This window comes from Anabrus simplex, chromosome 2 (genome assembly GCF_040414725.1).
Source record: "Anabrus simplex isolate iqAnaSimp1 chromosome 2, ASM4041472v1, whole genome shotgun sequence".
NCBI lineage: Eukaryota > Metazoa > Arthropoda > Insecta > Orthoptera > Tettigoniidae > Anabrus > Anabrus simplex.
Window position 1 is genome coordinate 180,990,929 of NC_090266.1, and position 26,124 is coordinate 181,017,052.

Genomic DNA, 26,124 nt, shown 5'->3' on the forward strand with positions numbered 1-26,124 from the left:
ATTGGGCTTATTTATAAGCAAGGGAACAGAAAGTATTTTTTTTTTTTTTTTTTTTTTTTGCTAGGGGCTTTACGTCGCACCGACACAGATAGGTCTTATGGCGACGAACAGGAAGTATTGCCACAACTGTTGAGGTATCTCATTGGTCAATATACCAGGCAAAGTGTTCACTGGCATCTTGGAAGGGAGGGTGCGATCAGTGATTGAGCGGAAGTTGGATGACAACCAGTATGGTTTCAGACAACAGTGGGGCTGTCAGGATCAGATTTTCAGTATGTGCCAGGTAACTGAAAAATGCTAGAAGAGGAATAGACAGTTTAGTTTATCCTTCATTGATCCAGAGAAAGCATGTGACAGAGTACAGGGGGAAAAAATGCGGTTCAGGGTATATTATTAAGATCAATCAAAGGCATGTATGTTGACAATTGGGCTGCAGGGAGAAGTGATGGCAGAATGAGTTCTTGGTTAAGGTACTTAGAGGGGTTAGACAAGGCTGTAAACTTTCATCATTGTTGTTCATAGTTTACATGGATCATTTACTGAAGGTTATAAAGTGGCAGGGAAGGATTCAGTTACATCAAAATGTAGTAAGCAGTCTGATCTATGCTGACGACTTTGTCTTAATGGCAGATTGTGCTGAAAGCCTGCACTCCAATATCTTGGAACTAGAAAATAGGGGCAACGAGTATGGTATGAAAATTAGCCTTTCCAAGACTATTGATGTCGGTAGGTAAGGAATCCAATTCAATGTCAGAATGCGGATACAAATCTGGAACAGGTAGATAATTTCAAGTATTTAGGATGTGTGTTCTCCCAGGATGGTAGTATAGTGTCATTGAATCGAGGTGTAGTAAAGCTAATGCAGTGAGCTTGCAGTTGCGATCAACAGTATTCCTTAAGAAGAAAGTCAGCTCCTGGACAAAACCATCTTTGTATCTGTCTGTTTGCAGACCAACTCTTCTTTATGGGAGTGAAGGCTGGGTGGACTCGGGATATCTTATTCGTAAGTAAGAAGTAACAGACATGAAAGTAGCAAGAATGATTGCTGGTACAAACAGGTGGGAACAATGGTAGCACGGTACTAGGAACAAAGAGATCAAAGCTAAGTTAAGAATGAACTGGATGGATGAAGCCGTATGCATAAAATGGCTTTGGTGGTGGGGTCATATGAGGCAAATAGAGGAGGATATGTTACCTAGGAAAATAATGGACTCTGTTATGGAGGGTAAGGGAAGTAGAGGAAGATCAAGACGACAATGGTTAAACTCAGTTTCTAACGACTTAAAGATAAGAGGTATAGAACCACACAATGCCAGAGAGCTAGTTACAAATAAAGGATTGTGGCATTGTTTAAAAATTTTTTTTAGAGACTTGCAGACTGAATGCTGAAAGGCATAAACGGTCTATAATGAAGATGTACATATGCCACAGAATATTTGAATCATGGGCAAACAAAGTAAAAGAAAACAAAGACATTGCTACTATGGGAGAAAGGAGAGTGTACTAGGATTTTAAATACCATGCTCTCTGATAATAAATGGCCACCAAGGGTTGTACAAATGCTGGAATGACCATAATAAAATTTTCCGACAGAGGAATTACTGGGCTATTCTTTTACAAATAAAACAAAACAAACAAGTTATTGATTCAAAATCAATAAATTTCAGTCTTATCTCCTCTCAACTAGCCTCAAAACGAGGGAATGTTATATAGGCTACCTACTCTAAGGATTACCAACAATTATGCAGCAAGTTTGTTTTAATATCTATCCACCGTCATATGCATTCTTCCTACCTAATCCAACGAAGCTGGGCGACCCTGTACAAAACTAAAGGAAGTCAACATTCATAGCAAAGGAACAAACCTAACTAGTGGCTCCCAGTTCCCAGTCCGTTACTCAAACCTCTAAATCAATTACAATCCCTGAATTATACACTCATGTCAAGCATAAATGTCAGAAGAAAGGACACAGAAAATATTATATCAAAAGACACACAAATGAATGATACAGCAAACTATCAATTATGAAATTCAATACATGGCATACCTAATGGCCAACAGCACGACATTAGCACTGTCGCTAAATTTTTTTGGGCGTCCACTGATTAATTCCTCCTCAACCAAAGCTATCTTCATTTCTATAGGTATATCATTGGCTAGTATTTCTTTGATATACTGCTCCATTGTTCTGAAACAATACAATACTTGAATTCATCAAGTGAACGAAAAATGTATTATTTATTTATTATTTACGTTCATTTGCAGATAAGTCAAGGATCACAGCCCTGTCTTACACTTAACCACCTTCAATAGCAACATTTAAAACTGTAAAAATAAAATTAAAACAGTAATTCTACAAAAAAAGTAAAAACTAGGGACAGATATTAAATACCGTTGAAACAAGACAATTCAATCAAAATTAAATGCTTAATACTGCACATATAATGTTATCTAAATGCCAGCACCAAGCAGTCAAGTGAAATGAATTTATAATAATATTCTCCTAACTGATAGCAGGAAATTTAAACCACTAAAGACAGTTACGTATTTTACAGATTAATTCCCAAACACCACAATGAAAGTATAAACAATTAAGGTCAGTTGAATGTAGCAAAGGCTTTTCAGTCTGTCAAACACATAGCAAATACAATGTAAATTAAAACACTAAAAGCATATCTGTAAAACACACACTAACATTTAACATTTAACAAATTAAGGTCAGGTATCAAATTAGTTAGGCATTAAGAGTGACAATACAAAGAATAAAAAAAGCATTATAATAATAATAATGACTGAAATGCATAATAGATAGAAGAAAAAAAACACACTCTCACTACTCAGTTGTATGTGCCCAGGGAAAACTTTCAGCAGACAGATTTGAAGATATGAGAGGAAGTAAAGTGACAAATGTCCATTGGGAGTGTATTCCAGTTTTGATAAAGTGACTAGAAAAGAATAATAATGGGAATTCGTTCAACTTCGTGGAATTTAAAGTAGGGAACAAGTACGGGTACTAATTTTGTAGAATGAGGACAGAAAATGAAATTTTAAGTACGAGGGTTCATCCTAACTAGTTGATAAACAAGTGTCATTAGATGAAAATTCCTTAGTTAATTTATATGTAGCCATCTCAATATTTTGAAATGTGTGTAACGTTAGCACAGCCACTTCAGCATTTAGATTAACTGGTACCATATCACAAAAGTCTAAAATTGGGAATGGGAGTGCTTGGATTAATTTTAATTTACAGATAAGAGGAAAAGCACTCTTGTGACATTTCAGGGGATATACTGTAGAGCTGCATGAACCTTTCTACATACATTAGTTACATGTTCATACCAGGTCAGATTCTCATTGATGGAGATTCCAAGATCAGTTACATACTTAAGGTACAGTACAGCAATGCCATTAATGCTGATTAGAGGACGATTGATATTGCTTATTATGTGTAATAATTTACAGTTGATTATGATCATACCTTGTGTTTTATAAGGATCTGGAATTAAGTGGTTGTTTTTAAAGTAGGCAGTAAGCCTTTCTATATCTGCATTAATATGCTGGACTGTTTCATATAAATTGTTCATAGTGGTGTGATTGTATACCTACAGATTGTCAGCATATAAATGGTAGTTACAATACTGAAGTGTAGACAGAATGCCATTAACATGCAAGACGAACTTACAACTTCATATTAGATTTTTGTTAATTTTAATCCATAATAAATTTAAAGCAATACAAATTTCTATAAAACACTGATCCAACACAAGTGGGAAAAATACTGGAAAGGATACTAGAGAGGGGAATGTGAAGAAAGAAGAAGAGTTGCAAAAGGAAAAGTATGGCTTTAAAAGTGCACCATCTGCAATGGACCCAATCTTCAGCATGAGGTAAGTCCTGGAAAAGAATTGGGAATAACGGAAAAGATCTGGTAGTGTCATTCATAGATCTAACACAGGCATACGATAGTTTTCTGAGGGAGAAGGTTTGAGAAAACCATGGTCAAAAAAGATACTGGGTACACGAACTGTAGAAACAATGCAAGCAGTGTACAACTGTGTTAGGAGCATAGACTCCAGTTGGAAAGATGGAATGGTTTACAAATGGAACTGGACTAAGGCGGGAGTGTGCTGCTACCTCTTTCGTTTCTAAGAGTACATTTATGCTGCAGCTTTGCAGCTGGCACATCACCAAGCCTCGTTGCACGATGTTAGGCTATGATGAAACAAACCAATGGATCTCAATCGGTAGTTTTACGAAGGGGGGATCAAATATAAACAGGATTTTATTTTTTATTAAAATTCATTTACTGAAAAACACAAGGCAATTACAATTTATTTTTTCACATAGTTTCCTGCTTTGGAAATGCATTTGTCCCAGCGTATGGGCAGCTTTTTGATACCCTCATCGTAAAAAGAACAGGGTCGTGTCACCAGCCAGTTGCGCATGAAGTCTTCCACGCTTCAAATCATTGCCTTCCTAGAGCTTCTTTAAGCATTCCGAACAAATAGAAATTGCAGGGCGATAAGTTCGGGCTGTAAGGAGGATGATCAAGTATAGTCCAGTGCATTTCCTGTAGCTTGGAGACAGAGCTGCAGTATGGGGCTGCACATTGTCATGGAGGAGGATGACCTCTCGTCTCAGTTGGTCTCGTCTTTTGCAACGACATGCAACCCTTGCCTTGTTCAACAGCCCGCAGTAGTAAGCAGCATCGATTGTGCGTCACTCATGCAAAAAAAATCAATCAGCAAAATGGCTCGCCGATCGAAAAAATTGTTGCAAGAACCTTGCCAGTTGACAGTCGGGTCTTGAGTTTCACTGGTGCTGCCTCCCCTTTCCTCCGCCACTCTTTACTGGTTTGATTGGATTCAGGAGTGTAGTGGTGGACCCATGTTTCGTCGCAGATGACGATCCGACTCAAAAATGCACCACCTTCTTCTGCAAACCCTGCTGTAAGTCTCTGACAGACCTCCAAACATCTCAACTTCAGACTTTCGGTCAAAAGGCGAGGGATCCATCTGGAACATACTTTATGGAACTGTAGGTCATTTGTGATGATTGCTTGACAGCTCCCATAACTGAATCAGACTTGTTCTGCAATTCCTGATACTCTTGCCCCTTGATCGTCGTCAACGATGTCTTTAACCGCATTAATGTTTCCGTCTGTAATGCTGGTCTGAATACGGCGATCGTGTTGCTGATTCTCCACACGTTCTCGTCTGTCCTTGATGCCAGGCAAACACACGCGTCCTTGACAATATTTGATCACCGAACTGTGCAGTCAATATCTGGCAAATTTCTACCGCTGTATCTCCTTCACGAGCAAGAAATTTTATACGTTGAGCAGTGGAGGGGTGCACCTGTTGCTCTGACATCATGAGCATTACTGACGAATTGGCAGGAAATATCTAACAGCACACTCTCCCCACTCCTAACGGTCCCGCCTAAGCATAGCAGAAAAGCGGGACCAGTCCTACCAATTGTTGATGTTCAGGAACAAAAATCCTGTTTATATTTGATTGACCTTCGTACCCTGAAGCCCAGATTACCACTAAGCTGCTGGCTGCTCTTCTCAGTCAGCTATTTCTTCAGCCATACCATCATCATTAAGCTACAGGAAGAGAGCTTGAGCTATCGATCCAGTAGGTAGTGAACCAGTGGAGCTTAAAAGAGAAAAGTTGTGAAAAGAAAGACACTCTCAATCGGCCAAAAAAGAAGATGAAGACATTGCATTTTTTTTACCTCCCTTCTCCCTGAGGTGAGGCACAAGACTCCTTTGAATAAAACTAGGTTTAGGATAGAAGTGCAGAAACTTGTTATGGAGAAAGCGTATGGCAGCATTATGTATCGTATGACACAGGTCATATTAATCCACCTGTTGGAGTGGATATGATGGCCCATTAGAACCTCATCAGTCTGTGATATCACCACTACAATAGTTATATCCCGGTAGCCACTTGGAGCCAGGAGCCAATCTGGTCAGCTTTCACAATCAGCTGATAGAGCCCAGGGCTCCGCCTCCACTCCACTATCGTAACTCTTTATTATAGGAACCTTGATTTATGGAAAATTGATTCGTTATTAACGATTATAAGATAAAGTTGCCTATGTTTCTACTCCTATTATTTCTTGGCGGGCTTTCACCATTTCTTGAATTCTTCTCAAAATGATTGATTATTCAAACTCTGAGATTCATAGTCATCATCACGGTAATTATAACTGTTGTAATGGAAAGGTTTTACTTGCGTCGTCAGATGTAACTCGATCCGAGTATATATAACTTCTTCCTGCACACATTGACCAGTTCAACTCAGATTATGGATGTGTTTGCGATGACTAAACAGACCAATCCTGGCATAAAATCAAATCACACTGAATGGATGCAGGAGTGCGGGGTTGTAATTGATGCAGTTTTCTTGATTGTCGCTTGGCCTCTTGATGTCTGTGGTGTTCTCTTTCAAACAAGTTGACAGCGGTGGATGCAGTGTTCTGCCACAGTGAACAGTCCACAGCACATTCTTCCCATGTCTGTATATTTATACCAGTTGTCTTCATGATGTGTTTCAGCTGGTCCTTAAAATGCGTAAGAGGGGCTCTACGAGCTCTACTGCCGAAGCAAAGTTCACCATAAAGCATTTGGCGGGGAAGTCTAGTATCACCTATGCAGTGAACATGGCTTAACCATCTCAGTTGATGAGAGATGATTGTTGCCTCAAAGTTATTCAGCTGCGCTTTGTCGAGAACTGCCGTAATGGTCACACAGTCCTCCCACTTAACATTCAGGATGCATCTCATTTTCTGTTGGTGGAAGCGCTCAAGATTTTTGATATCACGGCAATAGAGAGTCCAAGTTTCACAGCCATACAGCAGCGTGGAAATGACTACAGCTTTGTACACCATGAGTTTAGTAAGCAGTTTTAGGTCGTTATTCATGAAGACTCTGTGCATTAACCGTCCGAATGCTGCATGAGCAGCCCCAATTCTTTTATCAACGTCTTGTTTGCAGGTACATCATTTTTTTTTTTTTTTTTTGCTAGGGGCTTTACGTCGCACCGACACAGATAGGTCTTATGGCGACGAAAGGTACATCATTTAGACAAGATGCTTCCAAGATATGAAAAGTGATCAACATGTTCCAGTGTTGTGTCTAAGATGGAGACATATTGTGTACAGAATAGTCTCCATCATTCTCATCTACCCAGTACCATTCTGGAAGTTACAGTGTGTTTCACAATTTTGTAGTGGATTACAAATTATATATACAGGAAAGAATAAATTGAGGAGGTAGATGCAATATCAGCGTAAGTCTACTACGCTGTTATTGCATGAATACAGTTTTCGAATTCCCCGGTCCCTTCACTACAACCCAGTCCAGGTCTTAGTTCGCTAGGGTGCCGTTAGAGGTCAGGAGCTCACTAAAACCGGTATCATGTGCTATGCTGTTATTGCATGAGGCATGCTTCACGAGCAGCACGTTCAGTTGCCGCCAGTTCTCTGGCTGGAGAAGATGTGAGCGAGTGGAAGAGAAGGTTTTGTGGCTGGTGCCGAAATTTCTATTGATGTCACTTTTGATACATCAGTAGGAAGTGATTCAGAAATATTTGATGGTACTGCCTGTTTAGACAACAGTTTTAAACCCAGGTGCAAGGGAACAAAATGGATGAAAGATCCTGATTCATGGAAAATAAATATTGTAAAGCATGCAAGAAACAGTGGCAGAAGTTACATTTCTCTCACAAGTGGAAAGAAAATCAGAAAGAAGAAATTTAGGAAAGTGGAGAAATGTTGCAGGAAAAGGTAAGTTCTTCTTTACAAGATCGGTTGGTTTTAGTCTACCTAGCATTAATAAACATAATGAATCAGAATGTTCTTTCATTTTATTAATGTAGTGGTGTTGTGAAGGAGGGTTGTTCTTACATTTTACATTGTTTTCAGGTGTTTTGAAACTGTAACGTATGAAGATCAGCTTTAGGTCATTTTGGGAGGCTGGTGACAAGTTACTTCAGGATGTAGCTTTGCTGGGTTATATGAAAAAGAAAGAAAAAGACTTTCAAAATCATAACCGATCCAAAAAGAGAGATAATATATGGATAATATATGAGGGGAATTCCTCAAGGCAGTATTATCGGACCTTTATGTTTTCTTATATATATAAATGATATGAATAAAGGAGTGGAATCGGAGGTAAGGCTTTTTGCGGATTATGTTATTCTCTATACAGTGATAAATAAGTTACAAGATTGTGAGCAACTGCAACGCGACCTTGAAAATGTTGTGAGATGGACAGCAGGCAATGGTATGTTGATAAACGGGGTTAAAAGTCAGGTTGTGAGTTTCACAAATAGGAAAAGTCCTCTCAGTTTTAATTACTGCGTTGATGGGGTGAAAGTTCCTTTTGGGGATCATTGTAAGTATCTAAGTGTTAATATAAGGAAAGATCTTCATTGGGGTAATCACATAAATGGGATTGTAAATAAAGGGTACAGATCTCTGCACATGGTTATGAGGGTGTTTAGGGGTTGTAGTAAGGATGTAAAGGAGAGTGCATATAAGTCTCTGGTAAGACCCCAACTAGAGTATGGTTCCAGTGTACGGGACCCTCACCAGGATTAACTGATTCAAGAACTGGAAAAAATCCAAAGAAAAGCAGCTCGATTTGTTCTGGGTGATTTCCGACAAAAGTGTAGCGTTACAGAAATGTTGCATTGTTTGGGTTGGGAAGAATTGAGAGAAAGAAGAAGAGCTGCTCGACTAAGTGGTATGTGATTGAAATAATAACATTAAGTTATTTATCTGACCACCTAATCAATACAAAATCGTCTTGGATGATTTACATAAATTTGTTAACTAATAGTGGTACATGTTTCGCCTTCCCTGAAGGCATCATCAGCCATAGTCTTAACCTTAAATTAAAAATAAGCGTCTAAATAATATGTAGTAATGAAATGAATTTTAAAATCTTGAAGAGATTTGAAGTAAAATAACATTAAAAATAACAATGATGGTTTGAAAATACAATGTGATGAGACACAATAAAACAACAGATTGTTATACAACAAGTAATAAGATTGCATAAAAGTAAAGTTGATAGTCTGGCGGTTATAATTAGACGATGGCGAAAAATCTTATATAATCAAAGTAAAGAAGAGAGAATAAAAGTCAAAGTTAGTCGAGAGATCTGAAGTTAATCATGATCTTGAAGATATTCTAGTTGAAAAAGCATATAAAAGTGGAATCATTTGACGGTGACAAAGATAGCTTGTAACGTTATGAGTTAGAGTTTGAGAGTTTGAGATGGTCCATAGTGATCCTATTTGAAACTGTTCTTCAACTTCTATTCACCAACTTCATATCCTCAACGTGTTCTACAACTTCACCATATGCATCTGACTTTCGTCTTTTATCTTCAAGATCATGATTAACTTCGGATCTCTCGACTAACTTTGACTTTTATTCTCTCTTCTTTACTTTGATTATATACGATTTTTCGCCATCGTCTAATTATAACCGCCAGACTATCAACTTTACTTTTATGCAATCTTACTACTTGTATAACAATCTGTTGTTTTATCCATTGCACTTATTTTAGCAGCCTTCTAATGTTAATTTTGTTAATACTTCCACTATTGTTTCTCATCACATTGTATTTTCAAACCATCATTGTTATTTTTAATGTTATTTTACTTCAAATCTCTTCAAGATTTTTTTTTTTTTGCTAGGGGCTTTACGTCGCACCGACACAGATAGGTCTTATGGCGACGATCTTCAAGATTTTAAAATTCATTTCATTACTACATGTTATTTAGACGCTTATTTTTAATTTAAGGTTAAGACTATGGCTGATGATGCCTTCAGGGAAGGCGAAACATGTACCACTATTAGTTAACAAATTTATGTAAATCATCCAAGACGATTTTGTATTGATTAGGTGGTCAAATAAATAACTTAACGTTATTATTTCAATCAAATATCATCAATACGGACCAAAAATGATATTTATTACATGTAATAAGTGGTATGTTCCGAGCTGTCAGCGGAGAGATGGCGTGGAATGACATTAGTAGACGAATAAGTTTGAATGGCGTTTATAAAAGTAGGAAAGATCACAATATGAAGATAAAGTTGGAATTCAAGAGGACAAACTGGGGCAAATATTCATTTATAGGAAGGGGAGTTAGGGATTGGAATAACTTACCAAGGGAGATGTTCAATAAATTTCCAATTTCTTTGAAATCATTTAGGAAAAGGCTAGGAAAGCAACAGATAGGGAATCTGCCACCTGGGTGACTGCCCTAAATGCAGATCGGTATTGATTGATTGATTGAGTTACTGTATAAAAGTGAAACATGATGAGATGCCTGTTTGTAGACAATTTCTGCTTTCTGTATTCCAAACATCAGAAATACAACTGAGGACTGTGCAACAACCCTTAAGAACAGGTAAGTATAATATGGTATGTAAAAATATTATGGATGTGCTTGTCATAGTTACTGTTTGAATAAGGGATGATTAATGGTCAATTTCATAGGTGCTGTTCTGGAAGATCGCAGAGGAAAACACAACAACCGACCGAATAAAATTGCAGATAATGTCTGGCAGCTTGTGGAAGAAAACTGGGGACTGATTCCTCATCAGAAAGCTCACTACAGCACGGCAAAAACAAACAGGAAGTACTTTGAGAACCCTGAATTAAACGTTGTGAAATTATATACAGCTTTCAAGCAGTATCATTATAAGGTGAGTAAACCTCTGAAAGTAGGGTATAGTGCATATCACAAGTACTTCAGGGAAAATTCTGAATATTCATTCCAACAACCAAAGACAGATACGTGTGATTACTGTGCAGAATGTAAGGTATCTCTCAAAGCAAACCCTGATCATGATTGCAAAAATCATTATACCTTTACCATAAAAAGCGAGTTGCAGCATACAATACATTATGATGATGATGCTTGTTGTTTAAAGGGGCCTAACATCGAGGTCATCAGCCACTAATGGTACGAAATGAGACGAAATGTTATGACAAATTAAAAGTCCAAAATCCTCCAATGACCAGAATTCAAAGCACGAGGACGAAGAATGAATGGATGGATATGAATTTAAAATGATCAGTAAACCGACCCACAGTGCCTCACATGCACAGAAGCTGGCACAAAACAATAGTTATTACTGACCAAGGGAATTCCACACATTATGGTACTATTCACAGGAAGTGTAATGCGCACATGTAACACAGACCTATGTTGTTTCGCACATTGCGGCGCTATTCACACGCAACGCAAACCTATGGCACTCCTCACATAAGTTGACTAACCACAGGGACTCGGCTATCCGTGGTATTCCTCACATAGTGGGAACTAAGTATAGGCAAGGCAGAACCATGGTGTCGCTCAAATATGGGTATGAATCACAGGTACTGTAAGACCCACATCCTGATTCTCACACAGTCGCTACTAATCACAAACCTATTGCGCACCTAACATAGTGGTACTACGCGCAAGTAAATGCGACCCATGGTGTTCCTTGCGTGATGTACTAATTACAAGTAATCGCATGGTTCTAATTTGATCGTCCCTAGGTCGCCCCTTTTAGTCGCCTCTTACGACAGGCAGGGGATACCGCAGGTGTATTCTACATGTGCGCCCCCCACCCGCAGGGGGCACAATAGATTAAAGAGAGCTACTGAATAGTGTAAAAAATGAGGACAGCGATATTCTCGTGGTTGAATTTGACTATGCTCAAAATCTGCCTTTACCTCAGCTTTAATTGTTTAATATGCATTGTCACAATGACGGTAGTAGTGCTTTCTAATGCTTTCTGGAGTGACTCAAAAAAGAACTCCAATTAAGTGTGCTCTTTCGTAAAAGACTTTTTAACAAGAAAACTACAGGAAATGCCCATCGAAAGGAAAATTGTGCTCTTGTCTGACTCATGCTGTGGTCAAAATAAGAATAATGCTATGGTAAATGTTCAGTGCTTGGTTGTCGAAAGAGCTGAAAGATGAGATTGAACATATTGAACATAACAAAAAATACATTTGTTTATTTACAATAACCTGCACTGGTCAAATGCCCTCTAACACTTCATTTATTTTCTCTGGTGATTGGTTCATGTATGGAAGAGGAAAAAGTCATTGACACCTAGGATGAGGCCGAGATTTTGTTACCCAGCATTGCAGAAGAAAAAACGTGAAGCGGTCATGGAAGTTTAAAAGGCCGCGGTGCATACTGTCCGCCCGGCAAGAAGAAAAAAGGTAGTTTAGTACTTGTAACCTATCTTTGCACATCCAGACCAATCTTTGTCATGAGAACAGTGACCCCTTTGGGGCCACACGCCCTTCGAGAGGCTCTTTTCTATAGCCGCGGCACATACTGTCCGAACGGCAAGAAAAAATGTATAGCCATATCAAACCAACAGTTGGGAGCATTGTCGTTCCTCTCGGCACTCCCTCTCAGCGCTACTAGTGTGACAGCCAACGCGCGTGTGTTTTGCCATACACCAGTATTAATCAGGGAGTTAGGAAAACATGATCGTCCACTATAGATGAACAAAAGTGGCGGTGTATCCCACCTTAGTTCTCCAAAATGTCTAAACTTACTAAAATTAAGAATAAATTCCTAAAAGAACAAAAAATTGTCAACTAAGAAAGGTTTTTATTTAATAGTCAACCTTTTTCGTTCTTTATTGTGTGAAGGTCTGAGAGAGCTTTGTTACAGTGCTCTCCTTTCATTTACCACACAGATCAAAGCTCCCACGCGGTACGGAGAAGAAAAGGGTTCGGAGAAGATAAAAATAAGATGCGAGAGATCATAACATAGCACAGAGTAACATCTCTGGACCAAGGAAATAAAATTCAAACCCAAAGAGAATCACAGACATGTGCATAGCCTGAATATAAGAAAAGAAAATGGCGGCCTCGTGGGCAAGCAAAAGGCCGTGATAGAAACCAAAGCAAAATAAACATCACCGTGCCGGCAACAAACATGAGGCACAGAAACAAGATTAAAATACAAAATGAGCTGACTGATATGTCATCCTTTCTCCCCTTTCACTCACCAACACACACCCAAACATTCAGACATTGCCGGTATTGGCAAACAATCTGAGCAGTTGCTCCAGTTAATAAGTTGAACACAATCTCATATAGTATGACTCTCATGGTCACAAACAAAGGTCTCACATATGTCAGATAGCGTGCACGGCGCAGACAATTTGCAGTAGGATAATAGAGACCCAGTGGTCTCGCACAAACCCATCAGCTCACGCACTCCGTACGACACGAATGGATCCCCGCGTCAACATGCAGGGTATACATTCATTGGTGGCAAAATACTTCACAATGTAGTGCACGTAAATAAAATCAATCAGAGACCCAACTAGCACCATAACTCAATCACAATAAAGACAACTACCATGCAGCTCATTCATGGAGCAGAGCAGAAGAACGCATATCAATCGGCCATCATTAGAAGAGGCGAATGGTACAATTTAACAGTAGAAAGAATATAAATACAAGGATTACCATACCTGTAATATCAATAAGCAAAGTAACAAGAAGGATGGTAGTACGGGTCGAGTTTAAATCTGTTAACAACCCATTTACGGCATAAAAACGCCACTCCAATCTGCGTGGGGTCCACGTTTATATTCCACACACATAACAATGCAAAGACGTTACAGCTATTAAATGACCTCTTCTTTTCTTGCCGTAAGCCCCGAGATTAAAGGAGGAATTGAGAAAGTGTAAAGTTATCGTCCGATGTCATGACACGTTCAAACTTACGAGCCTCATTAGAACTTTTCCTTCTGCAGTGGTTGGTAACAAAATCTCTGTCTCTTATTGATGGGAATGACGTCTTAGGGCCGGTTCTACCACCTACTGGTAAAGTAGCGCGTAACTTGCCCTCCGCGTAAAAGCACGTTTCCGTTTGACCATTCCCAGGTAGCGTTATCGACAGCATAAATCGTAGTTACCCGGCGCGTAATTTATCGGCCACTTCGAGGGCCCGATAAGACTTTACCTGCCCAGCAAGTTTTGAGAGTTGAACATTATTAGCTGTACTTCTGGGGACATTAGCATAGTATACTGAAAAAAAGCGTGATACTGTAACAGTGATCGATATTGTATTGCAGAATTTTGAACATTAATGCTTCCCTTGAGTTGCAACGGTAACACCAGCCTCTCGCATCGGCAGCATAGGGAACACATTTTATACGTCAAGCTTTCATAAGGAAACTTTAAAAGGATGAAAAATCAAAATCGATTTGGAAGTCATTTCAAATGGGCTTTAATTTTCTACTTTTTCAGTTTTCAGACACAAGGTATAGTTTATTGCATGTATTCTAATTATCGTAGGCATTCTCGTAGCGTAATGGCTAACACACTTGCTTCGTAAGACGAGGTGTGCAGGTTCGAGCCTTTATTATGACAAATTTTTTTAATTTCCATTACTAGTGTTGTGTTGTTCATCTGTATGCCTCTTTTCACAAGTTCTTTTGTTAATATATTTCATTGAAATGTTTAATCACAATATTATGTCTACCAGGAAATTGCTTTATGTGTGTGCTACTTATAGAAAGTGATGATATGATTAATAGCATATAGGACTGTCACCCAGGTAGCAGATTCCCTATCAGTTGTTTACATAGTCTTCTTGTAAATGATTTCGAAGAAATTGGAAACTATTCCATTCCCGAATTCCTCTTCCTGTGAACGGATATTTACCCTGATTAGTTCTTTGCATTTACAGTATCTTCCAACTTTATCTTCATAAAGTTAAACATTAGAATGAAATGCATTATCAATAAATGGAAGCATGTGGAACTAAACGAGGTCTCAGAGCTAGTTGCAAATACAGGATCCTGGAGATACTTAATCAATCCACAGAAGCCTGCAGATAGAATGCTCAAAGGCAATAAGTCCGTAAGGAAGATGCATGTGTGTGTGTATACGTATATGGAAGCGCGTAAAAGAGAGTTAAGAACAACGGCAGGAACGAAAATAAATTTTTATATGTAAATTAGAAATACAATGAAAACCTGTGTACCTCCTATTATGGAGCGAGCGACTTCACCAATCTACTACGCGAATACTTTTCAAAAACGCTGCCATATATGACAGGTTATAACTGGCGTAAGAAAATGCAATCTCGAGATTTTAATCCCAATTAGGTATTGATATTGAAGCTCATAGATTAAAATCACGAAGGCTTGACATATATAGTTGTCCATAACTCCCCTTATTAAGCTTTTTGGTGATAATCACCAGATGCAAGCACAGGAAAATAAGACAATCGAAATGAGTTTCATACACCTGACGATAGATAGCACCGCACTCGAAAGGGAGAAGTCGCTGAAAATCAGTTTAGCCAACTTCGTATATCGGTGCCTAGCTCCGGGTAGCTACCTAGCGCTTGCGCGGAGTTGGTTGCACGCAAGCCAAAGTACCAGCCGATTTACACCCCCAGGGCCCTGTTTCATAAAACCAAATACAGTAGAGACAATACATGACACTGAGCGAGATATCGAGGGACAGCTATTGGAGCACACTCTAGCGGATAGACCTGAACGGTACTGATTCTGTCATAAGAGCACGTGTATTCTTGTGTGAAGTTTTTGGTGTTAATTATGCGTTTTCAGTGAGTTGACATAATTAAATAGTAGCGTGTGCCATTCCTTGATATCTCCTATCAACATGAGGGGAAAGGTATGTGCTGTGTTTGGCCAAATACTTTAATATTAAAGTATTTGGTTTGGCTGCAGTAATTACGAAGTAGAGAAAAATGCGCGCTCGTTCTTCAGGTTCCCTCGTGACAAGAACATGTAAGTAATACTGTGTTTGCATGTATATTCTTCCAGTGACAGAGATTTTTATAGTACTTCATAATCTTCTGACCTGCTCGACCCATGTTTTAACGGGCTTAAAATATAATACGCATATTTTATTGTACAGTGCAGCAGTTAACCTTCAATAGCGATGTGTTGTTGTAGGTGTGATCTATGGGTTTTGAAATGTCACAGAAGCGATTTGGATAAAGTGTACAAGAAAGAAGGGACGTTACGCTTGTATAAGAATTATAAGATCTGTTCAGATCATTTCCAGGCCAGCGACTTTAAAAATCCTCGACTGTACAGCCAAGGGTATGTTACATTTTTACTCTAATTGTACGTAATTATTCCTCAAAGCATCACTATCGACAACATTTTCAAACTTTTCTTTCTTTTATCCCTCTTCTCAGATTAAAGCCGGGATTTTATAGATTTTCTTTCTGTTAGTAGGCTTCATGTTAAGAGGAAAATTGTCCAGCTATTAAATGTTAATTCATTGCATCATATGTGTAAGGAATGTGCCGATATTTTTATTGACAAATGTCTTAATGTGATGATACAATGTTTTTAAATGAGGAAAAAAGACAAATCCAACCGTAAGATTTCAGACAGGTATGCTAAAGCTAAAAAAGTAATGCATAAATGAAAGATCAAGCCATTTCACAGCAGTCCATTTCACACCTTGTTTATATGTCTAATTTCAGTCTTTGAATAATAACCTTTTAAATAATTCTTCATTCATTTATCCAGAATTGCTTTAGCGACTTCGAAGTTAATATCTCATTACCACTTTCTTTCTAGACGTAATTTATTTACCCATTTCCGTATATACATTTCCATTGATATTTGAATTTAGCGCGATTTGTTCAGGTCAAGTCACTAGGAGCGCCACCGTCGAATTGTCTCCCATTTTAGCAAGGCGAAATCCGTAAGTGTCGTGTATTGTCTCTACTGTATTTGATAAAACTAACTAATAATATTAGAACTCATAAAAATAATTATTAGTTAACCAAATTCTGTTTCATAAAGATTTACACATGACTAATAAAATATCTTCACCAATAATATTAGTTCATTAGTCAGCTGATACAAATGGAGGTTAGAATCGGTCCGTTGCATATGTTCTTGGTTTGGGTTTGTTCCTAGCAGTAGGCTAATGCTTGACTACAACCGACTATTAATCCACATGTTCAAAACGCTCACTTGATATTTTCGTTGTTGTGACTTCAATACATATGAAAATGGATAAAAGAAGTGAAAATAATGTGAGAGAAGAAAATTTCTTTGCGGAAAGTGATTGAGTTAAAGCGTCAACTATTCACAGCCCTTTGCACACTATCTCTCTCCTTGTTCCTTTTACTTTTTTATTTCATGTGCTCTTAAAAATCTCTGTTAAGATGGACTAGCAAAATCTTTGTTTACTACCCCTGTTGGTGGGAGCGGTAGAATAACAGCCATGGTATTCCCTGCCTGTCGTAAGAGGCGACTAAAAGGGTTCCCAGGGCTCTCAACTTGGGAGCGTGTGTTGGCGAACATGGGGCACTGAGACGAGTCCTGCCATTGCTTCAACTTACTTCTGCCAGGCTCATTTTTGTCTACCCTTCTGACCTCCCTTGTTCAACTCGTTATTTTCCGACCCAGACAGTATTAGGTTGCGAGGCCGAGAGAGTCTTTCATTTTCACGCCCTTCGTGGCCCTTCTCTTTCTTTAGCCGATACCTTCATTTTTCAAACTGTCGGATCTTTTCCATTTTTCTATCTGATTAGCGTTGTTATAGATGATGGTTGCCTAGTTGTAGCCAACTTCCTCTTAAAACAATAATCATTACCAGTATCATCTTGGTTTACTGGTGATATAAGCCAAGATTTTAAAAGATACTTGGAATGTCCGAGCAGAACTGCACTAGAGAAACAATGATACTGTGTATCACTACCAACCGGTGGAGTGCAATGCGAAGCTACTATTTTAAGGTTATGCTTCATTCCTTGCAGTGGGACGTTCCATTACCTACAAATCCTATCAGGCAAATACTCAAAAGTTATGTGATCTAACCTAAATCTCCCATTGTACCGGTATTTGTATGTTTGTTACATGTCATTACAGGATGTTTTTGACATCACATTTATTGAACGGTGAAGACCTACACTCGTTCCTTATCAGTATTTGAATCAGAGTCGACCATTTCAGTGATCTTCATGATTTTATGCCAAAGTATTAAAATACCGCTCACTTTGGTTTCACTAATAATATGAATTATGGGTCAAAATACGCTCATGGAAATATTCCTAATAATATAAGTAACTTTTATTAGTCATGTTGTCTTTGAAACAATTTACTAATATTATTAGGAACATCTACTAATAATTTTGACTCGTAAACTAATAACTAATATTATTAACTAATAATTTTATGAAACATAATACTAATATTATTAGTTAATATTATTGGTTCCTTACTAATAATATTAGTGAAAGATGTTTTATGAAACAGGGCCCAGGTAGTTGCCAGCCACTTTACCAGCAGATGGTAGAACCGGCCCTTAGTTAATACTTTATTAACGGTAATACCATTTTACATAACAGTAGAGAAGAATAAACAAAACAATACACACTAGAAAGAAAGTTCAATGAAGTATAAGTAGAAAAATATGTACAGATATATACACAGGTTATATTACAAGTAATCACAGGAAAGTAATAGTCAAATTTTGAGATTATGTAAGTGATTTCTCAATTTTGACAATGAGCAGTTAAATATATCAATATCCAGTTTCAATTTTTGCAAGGAGTTGTGGACAATTCACCAAGAAATGAAGCAATTTAAAAATGAAGAGTGTATCCAATAATTCACGGTGTTGTAACAGACTATACATATTTAAGGACTGTTGTAAGGATGTATAATCAACATTATCATATCAGAATCCTGCTCTAAATGAATATAAACGAAGAAATTTATGTTGTACTGAATCTAATCTATGGATAGAGGTCTGATGAGAAGGGTTCCAAACAGGTGTACAGTATTCTAGTATAGGGCGTACCATAGACACATACAGCAATCGATAGGTAGCTAAGTTTGAAAATTCTCTAGAATATCTAGTAATGCAACCCAATCTTTGAAATGCTTTCTTACAAATATTTTCAATATGTTCATTAAACGATAGGTTATAACTGAATAAAACACCAAGGTCATTAACTTGTGAAACAGGAGTTAGAATGTTGTTATTACTAAATTTGTACTGAAATGATATTTTCTTCTTGTTTAAAAAAAACGATATTATTTTACTTTTCTCATGATTAAGTTTCAACCTATTTTGAATGCAATACTTTTCCAGATGATGTAAATCTTCTTGAATCAAGTGGACAATTAATTTGCATAAATTTTTTTGCATCGTCAGCAAACAAAAGCAATTCAGAATTCTTAAGTATATTTTTAATGTCATTTATGTAGAGTAAAAAGTAAGGGCGCAAGGTGAGACCCTTGAGGAACTTCACTGGTAACAATAATAGGTGCAGAAAAATGATTCCTTATTTTAACAATCTGCAGGCGATTTTTAAGATATGATTCAAACCATGAGAGGAGAGGCCCATTAATTCCGTTGTTAGTTTTTGCAGCAAGATAATCATGGTCGACAGTGTCAAAAGCTTTTGAGAAGTCTGTATAAATGCAGTCCACTTGGGAGTGGTTCTCTATTGCATCCAAGAGGAACTGATAGAATAAAAAGATTGCTACAGGTTGACCGTCCTGAAAAGAATCCATGTTGCTCATCAATGATGATGTTTCTAAAGAGAGGTGTGATTTTGTCAAGAATTATTGAGTCAAAAATTTTGGAAATATGAGAAGAAATTATAACTGGTCTATATTGTTTTATGTCAGTTTTATCACCATTTTCGAAAACTGGACTAACAAATCCTTTCTTGCATTCCACTGGAAAAACGCCTTGGTTTAATGATATGTTGAACAGATAAAAGAGTGCTTCACATAAAATAAATGAGCAGTACTTGAGCAGGTACGTTGAAACACTATCAGGTCCGACAGTTTTCTTTAATTCCAGAGATATCCGTTTGTTGTAAATTTCTGCCTTACTAATGTTTATAACTGATAGATTGACAGAGAAAGGATAATCATATGACATACTACTACTATTCTGATAAGAAGAATAAATGGATGAAAAGTGGTTAGCAAAAAGACTGACAATATTTTCTCCAGTATCGGCTGTAACTTCATTAAGATGCATTGTTGAAGGAATATTACTACATGACCTTTTAGAACTTAGATATTGCCAGAATTTCTGTGGATTGGAAGTAATACTTCGTTCACAGTTGGAGACATACATTGTATAGCAAGATTTAGATTAAGACTTGCATTCATTTCTTAATTTTGAGAAATGCTGATAATCACTACTGAGACCTGTATCACTTGTGTGCTTTCTTCTTTTCAATAATCAGGGACTTCAATTTATGATTAAACCACTTTGGGAATTTGGGAGTCTTAAAATTCCATATAGGGATGTAAAGTTCCATGCCATAACGTAGTACTGAATAGAAGATTTCTACTGCTTTATCAATTGATACATTTTGAAATATCTCCTCCCAGCTGAAATGTGACAGATAATAAGTTAGTCCATTATAGTCACCATTTAAAAAGTAAAAAAAAAACTATCAGCAGGCAAGGAATTGTATAGCTCATTTATGGGTAAAGAAATCTCTAATGCTGGGTGGTGTCTATCGAGGGGGAGAATGCTTTCATTACTAGATTTTACTTCAATGGCACTGGAGTTACTGAAAACCAAATCAAGAAAGTGATTTAGAAAATTTGGCATAGCATTAAACTGATTTAAACAGAGATAAGAAAAAGTGTCTATAACTAAACTGGACTGCATAGTGTGGTTACCTACTGACATAAGGCCAGAAGATGTTTCTTCATTTACTATCCAATTAAGATGTGGTAGATTGTAGTCACCAACAATGAGCAATAAATGGTTGTCAAGATTTGACATAATTTTTTCAACAGCACTGCAATGTTCGAAATATTTTTGGACAGGAGACTTGGGTGGAATGTATACAGCACCAATGATTAATTTTGTGGTGTTAAAAGTCAGGGACACAACTGTTCAACTATGTTAATGCACGGTAAAAGAGTAGGTTTAAACCTCTTGTTAATACAGATCATTACTCCTCCATGGGATGCCTTCGTACTCGTTAAAGAAGACCTATCATATCTGAAAATTGAATACATTTTGAGTCCGAGTTCCACATCACAAATTTCATCACTTAAGTTTGTTTCAGTTAATACCATGAAGTCATAGTCAGCTAAACATGAATAATTTTAAGTTCAGTTAGTTTGCTTCGAAGTCCATTTACATTTTGATAGTATCCTCTAAAGTGTTCAACTAACCTTGCTGCTTTCTTAGTATCTTGGATGTCATTTTCCACAATAGGCCTACTAGTAGATATTTTTGTTTCTACAGGTTCATTGATTTTAGTGATCTGATAAGAATCTAACCTAGTCTGTGTACCTTGCACATTAACACTATTCCCCAATACAGTTTTAAAAGAACCTAACCTATATAGACTACCATGAGTTCTAAAGAACCTAACCTATATAGACTACCATGAGTAGTATAATACCATTCCTCGATTCTAGCATGACAGACAGGCCTATATCGGTCACTTTATCTAGTTTTTTAGAGGAATGGGATCAGGTACACATTCCACATCTTGAATTGAATTAGCAAACTCTATTATACTATTTACAACATACCTTTTTCCCAACCTATTTAGGTGCAGACCATGACAGGTATAAAATCTTCTTCCCAAATTACTTATATCTACATATTTTACATTCTTGAAGTACCAACATATTTTCAAAAGTTCTTCATTAACCTTGTTTACCTCCTTGTTAACACAAGACCATGTCGGGAGATCATGTCTGTGAGGAACAGAAAATACCACAGCATTGGTGTGATGTAACTCCTGTAGTCTCGATCTGAGGGAAGAGATCATTCCTCTTGCATTATTTCTTCCCACGTCATTAGTCCCTGCTAAATAAACTGCAACCCCCGTAGCTCCCAGATTTTCACAGTATTTTCGACTTTCAGAGGTTATGTCATTAAAATTTGCACCAGGCTTAATCACAGCAGAAACATCATGCTTACTGTTTCCAATTAGTTCTGTAGCAATATTCCTCCCCTGACTATCGGCAAAAAGTCTTATCTTCACAGATTTCCGCGAGGTTTTGCAAATTGGTTTTACAAGATTCTTATTACTTAATCTTAATCTTTGATATCTTGGCCAATGACCATGATCCGTGGCAGAAGCAGTGGATAATGGCGCCTGGACCATTACATCGCACCTCCAGAATCATTTCTTCTAGGTAAGAATAGCAACACAGAAACTAATGTGTTCATTATGCTTGCCAGGCATCAACCCACCCCCGCCCATATTAATATATTTACATTTATAACCTAAAGTAATGGTCCAGGAGCCATCACCCATTGCTTCTGCCATGGATCACGGGCATTGGCTGAGATATTGAAGATTAAGGAGTCATTACCACCGATGAAGAGACAGATTTTGTTACCAACTACTGCAGAGGAAAATGTCCTAAAGAGACAGCAGTAGGGATCGAACCCACCATCTCTCGAATGCAAACTCTCAGCCGCACGACCCTAACCGCACGGCAAATTCACTATGCCAAAGTAGTAAGGGTAGGCTATAACTTTACATCCCGCAGCCCAACGTTCATAACATTATAAGGAAGTGAAAATAATGCAAATCTTACTTGGAATTCCTTTTTGAGGAGAGATGTGTTCATTGCGATGTCTAGGAACCCACTCCCAAAAGTATATTTACTTTTATAACCTAATAAAGAGCAGCAGCCGCCATTGTCCATGGCTAAAGTAGCTTCTTGCATTCTCATTAGTCAACGCGAACGGTATGCTTGTAACCGTCCAAACCAATGGTCTTGTCCAGATCCTGTCCTAACCGTCCGCACGGCAGGAACTAGTCCAGACCAATCGTGTTTCCACACAAAACTAGGGGCCTAGGGCCGCTTCGCGGCTCCTAACAGTCCAGACCAATGGTCTTGTCCACGGCAAGAATCCTAACTGTCCAGACCAATGGTCTTGTCCACGGCAAGAATCCTAATTGTCCAGACCAATAGTCTTGTCCACGGCAAGAATCCTAACCGTCAAGACCAATCGTGTTCCCACGCGAAATTAGGGGCCTAGGGCCACTTCGTGGCTTCTAAACGTCCAGACCAATGGTCTTGTCCACGGCAAGAATCCTAACCATCCAGACCAATGGTCTTGTCCACGGCAAGAATCCTAACCGTCCAGACCAATAGTCTTGTCCATGGCAAGAATCCTAACCGTCCAGACCAATCGTGTTTCCTCACAAAACTAGGGGCCTAGGGCCGCTCCGTGGCTTCTAACCGTCCAGACCAATGGTCTTGTCCAGATCCTATCCTAACCGTCCGCACAGCAAGAACCAGTCCGGACCAATCGTGTAACAATAATCACCACCACCAGCTATGGAAGCACCTCACTCATTAGTTCCTCAGTACAGAGGTAGGCAGCTTTGAGCACCGTTCCTTCCGAGAAAGCCGCGAGCGTGTAAACAAACAACAGTCGTTCCGCGCGCAGCTGAATGTAGCGAGTACTGGGCTGCAAGAAGTAAAGCAAATACAGTAGAGACAATACGCGACACTCAGCGAGATTTGGATGATTTACATAAATTACATGTAATATTACATGTAAACTCAGCGAGATATCGAGGGACAGCTATTAGAGCTCTCTCTAGCGGGTAGACCTGAGAACTACTGATTGTGTCATAAGAGCACGTGTATTTGTGTGTGAAGTTTTTAGTGTTATTTATGCGTTTTCAGTGAGTTGACATAATTAAATAGTAGCGTGTGTCATTCCTTGATATCTCCTCTCAACATGAGAGGAAAGGTATGTGCTGCGTTTGGCTGCAGTACTATGAAGTAGAGAAGAATGCGCGGTCTTTCTTTCGCTACCCTCGTGACAAGAAAATGTAAGTAATATTGTGTTTGCATATATATTCTTACAGTGACAAGGATACTTTTATAGTACTTCATAATCTTCTGACCTGCTCGACCCATGTTTTAACGGGCTTAAAATATAATACGCATATTTTATTGTATAGTGCAGCAGTTAACCTTCAATACCGATGTGTTGTTGTAGGTGTGATCTATGGGTTTTGAAATGTCACAGAAGCGATTTGGATAAAGTGTACAAGAAAGAAGGGACGTTACGCTTGTATAAGAATTATAAGATCTGTTCAGATCATTTCCAGGCCAGCGACTTTAAAAATCCTCGACTATACTGCCAAGGATATGTTACATTGTTACTCTAATTGTACGTAAATATTCCTCAAAGCATCACTATCGACAACATTTTCATACTTTTCTTTCTTTTATACCTCTTCTCAGATTAAAGCCGGGTTTTTATAGATTTTCTTTCTGTTAGTAGGCTTCATGTTAAGAGGAAAATTGTCCAGCTTTTAAATGTTAATTCATTGCATCATGTGTGTAAGGAATGTGCCGATATTTTTATTGACAAATCTTAACATGATGATACAATGTTTTTAAATGAGAAAAAAGACAAATCTAACCGTAAAAGTTCAGGCAGGAATGCTAAAGCAAAAAAGTAATGCATAGGCTAAATGAATGATCAAGCCATTTCACAGCAGTCCATTTCACATCTTGTTTATATGTATAATTTCAGTCTTTAAATAATAACCTTTCAAATAATTCTTCATTCGTTTATCCAGAATTGCTTTAGCAACTTCGAAGTTAATATCTCAATAATACTTTCTTTCTAGACGTAATTTATTTATCCATTTTCGTATATGCATTTCCATTGATATTTGAATTCAGCGCGACTTTTCAGGTCAAGTCACTAGGAGCGCTACCGTCGAATTGTCTCCCATTTTAACAAGGCTAAATCCGTAAGTGTCGCGTATTGTCTCTACTGTATTTGAGTAAAGCAATGATGTAGTAAGTGGGACATAAAACAAATAACATCATTATTCAATTGGTAATCCGATTAAATTGTAGAATGAGCACCAGAAGATATTTCGGAATAAGAGAATATACACAAACACAGCGTAAAATTTAAAAGAAAATTGTACAAACCTTTCCTTGTATTATACCACATCAGAAACTAATTATCTCCTCCATCGAACGCAGATTGTGCTTTATAATTTAATGCAAACACTCTTATAAAATATATACACTCTCATTAAAAGGGAATACACTTCCACACATGACAAAAGTCTGTCTGAGAATTCAACACCATACTCGAAAGATACCGATCAAAGGTATCTAGTATTTGTTTCTTTCATATCGATGAAACTATCATGCGAGCCTGAACACATAATAAGTGCAAAAAATCTACAACTTGCTAAAAGATTTTTTAATATGTCTAAAACTTTATATGGATAATTATCAGCAACATTTACACGAATCATGCTGTCCACCAACAATGTCACGTTAACAAAAACATAGAATAACCGGCGACAGAAACAATTACCATGACCTGTCGCAGTCAGGTTCATGAATGATTAAACAAGTCTTGTCAAATTATCTCCCCAGTTGCGTGCTTTACTGATCACAACAAGAAGATGCCTTATAAACATTATCCCGCCATCCGACAGACCACTCCGAAATGTACATTCTGTACTCATAATAGGTAAGAAACAATATATAACCTGAAAGCAGTTGGCTAACAAACAGAAAATACAGTGCAATGTCAATATAAAATATTAGCCAATTAGAGGAACAGATATTTCCAAATGTAATGCAGGCTTCCACTTCTTTATTACGATCAATCGCAATGATCAAGTATTATTACCACAAACTATCCGAGACCACATATACGGAGCACCTTGCCATGACTAGACGAGTTTAAATTCCGTACGACTATGAGAATACTTTCCTTTAACACCAAGTATCACGGAAGTAAAGAGAAGGCTGTTAGAGAACAAACTACATTCGGACTAGTTAACTGCGGAATGCTATAAAGTGTACTTACTTAGTTAAATTATTTGATACTACTGTAAAATACGTTTTACGGCTACATAATACTAAACAAATTCATGCATATCAGAACGTCGACTTCTAAAATAGTAGACCAACAGAAATGTCTCGTGCAAATGGGATAGCGGGTAGCATAAAAGCGAAACTAATAAACAAAAACCCAACAAAAATATCACAACAAAAAATATGGATCAAAAATGAAAATAAAACATCTACCTACAATCCATGAACTACAGTAAG

General features: G+C 37.8%; 1 protein-coding gene across 1 annotated transcript in view; it reads right to left on the bottom strand.

Annotated features, from left to right (window-relative positions):
* Window positions 1-25,751, bottom strand: part of DUBAI (Deubiquitinating apoptotic inhibitor) — a 378,846-nt gene extending 353,095 nt beyond the window's left edge. The window contains exons 1-2 of the mRNA XM_067140455.2: window positions 24,982-25,751; window positions 2,048-2,188 (exon numbers count right to left, since the gene is read on the bottom strand). Of these exons, the coding sequence (XP_066996556.2) occupies window positions 2,048-2,184 (137 nt within the window). The 5' untranslated portion in view covers window positions 2,185-2,188; window positions 24,982-25,751. The remainder of the gene's footprint in view (window positions 1-2,047; window positions 2,189-24,981) is intronic.
* Between the last annotated feature and the right edge of the window lie 373 nt (window positions 25,752-26,124).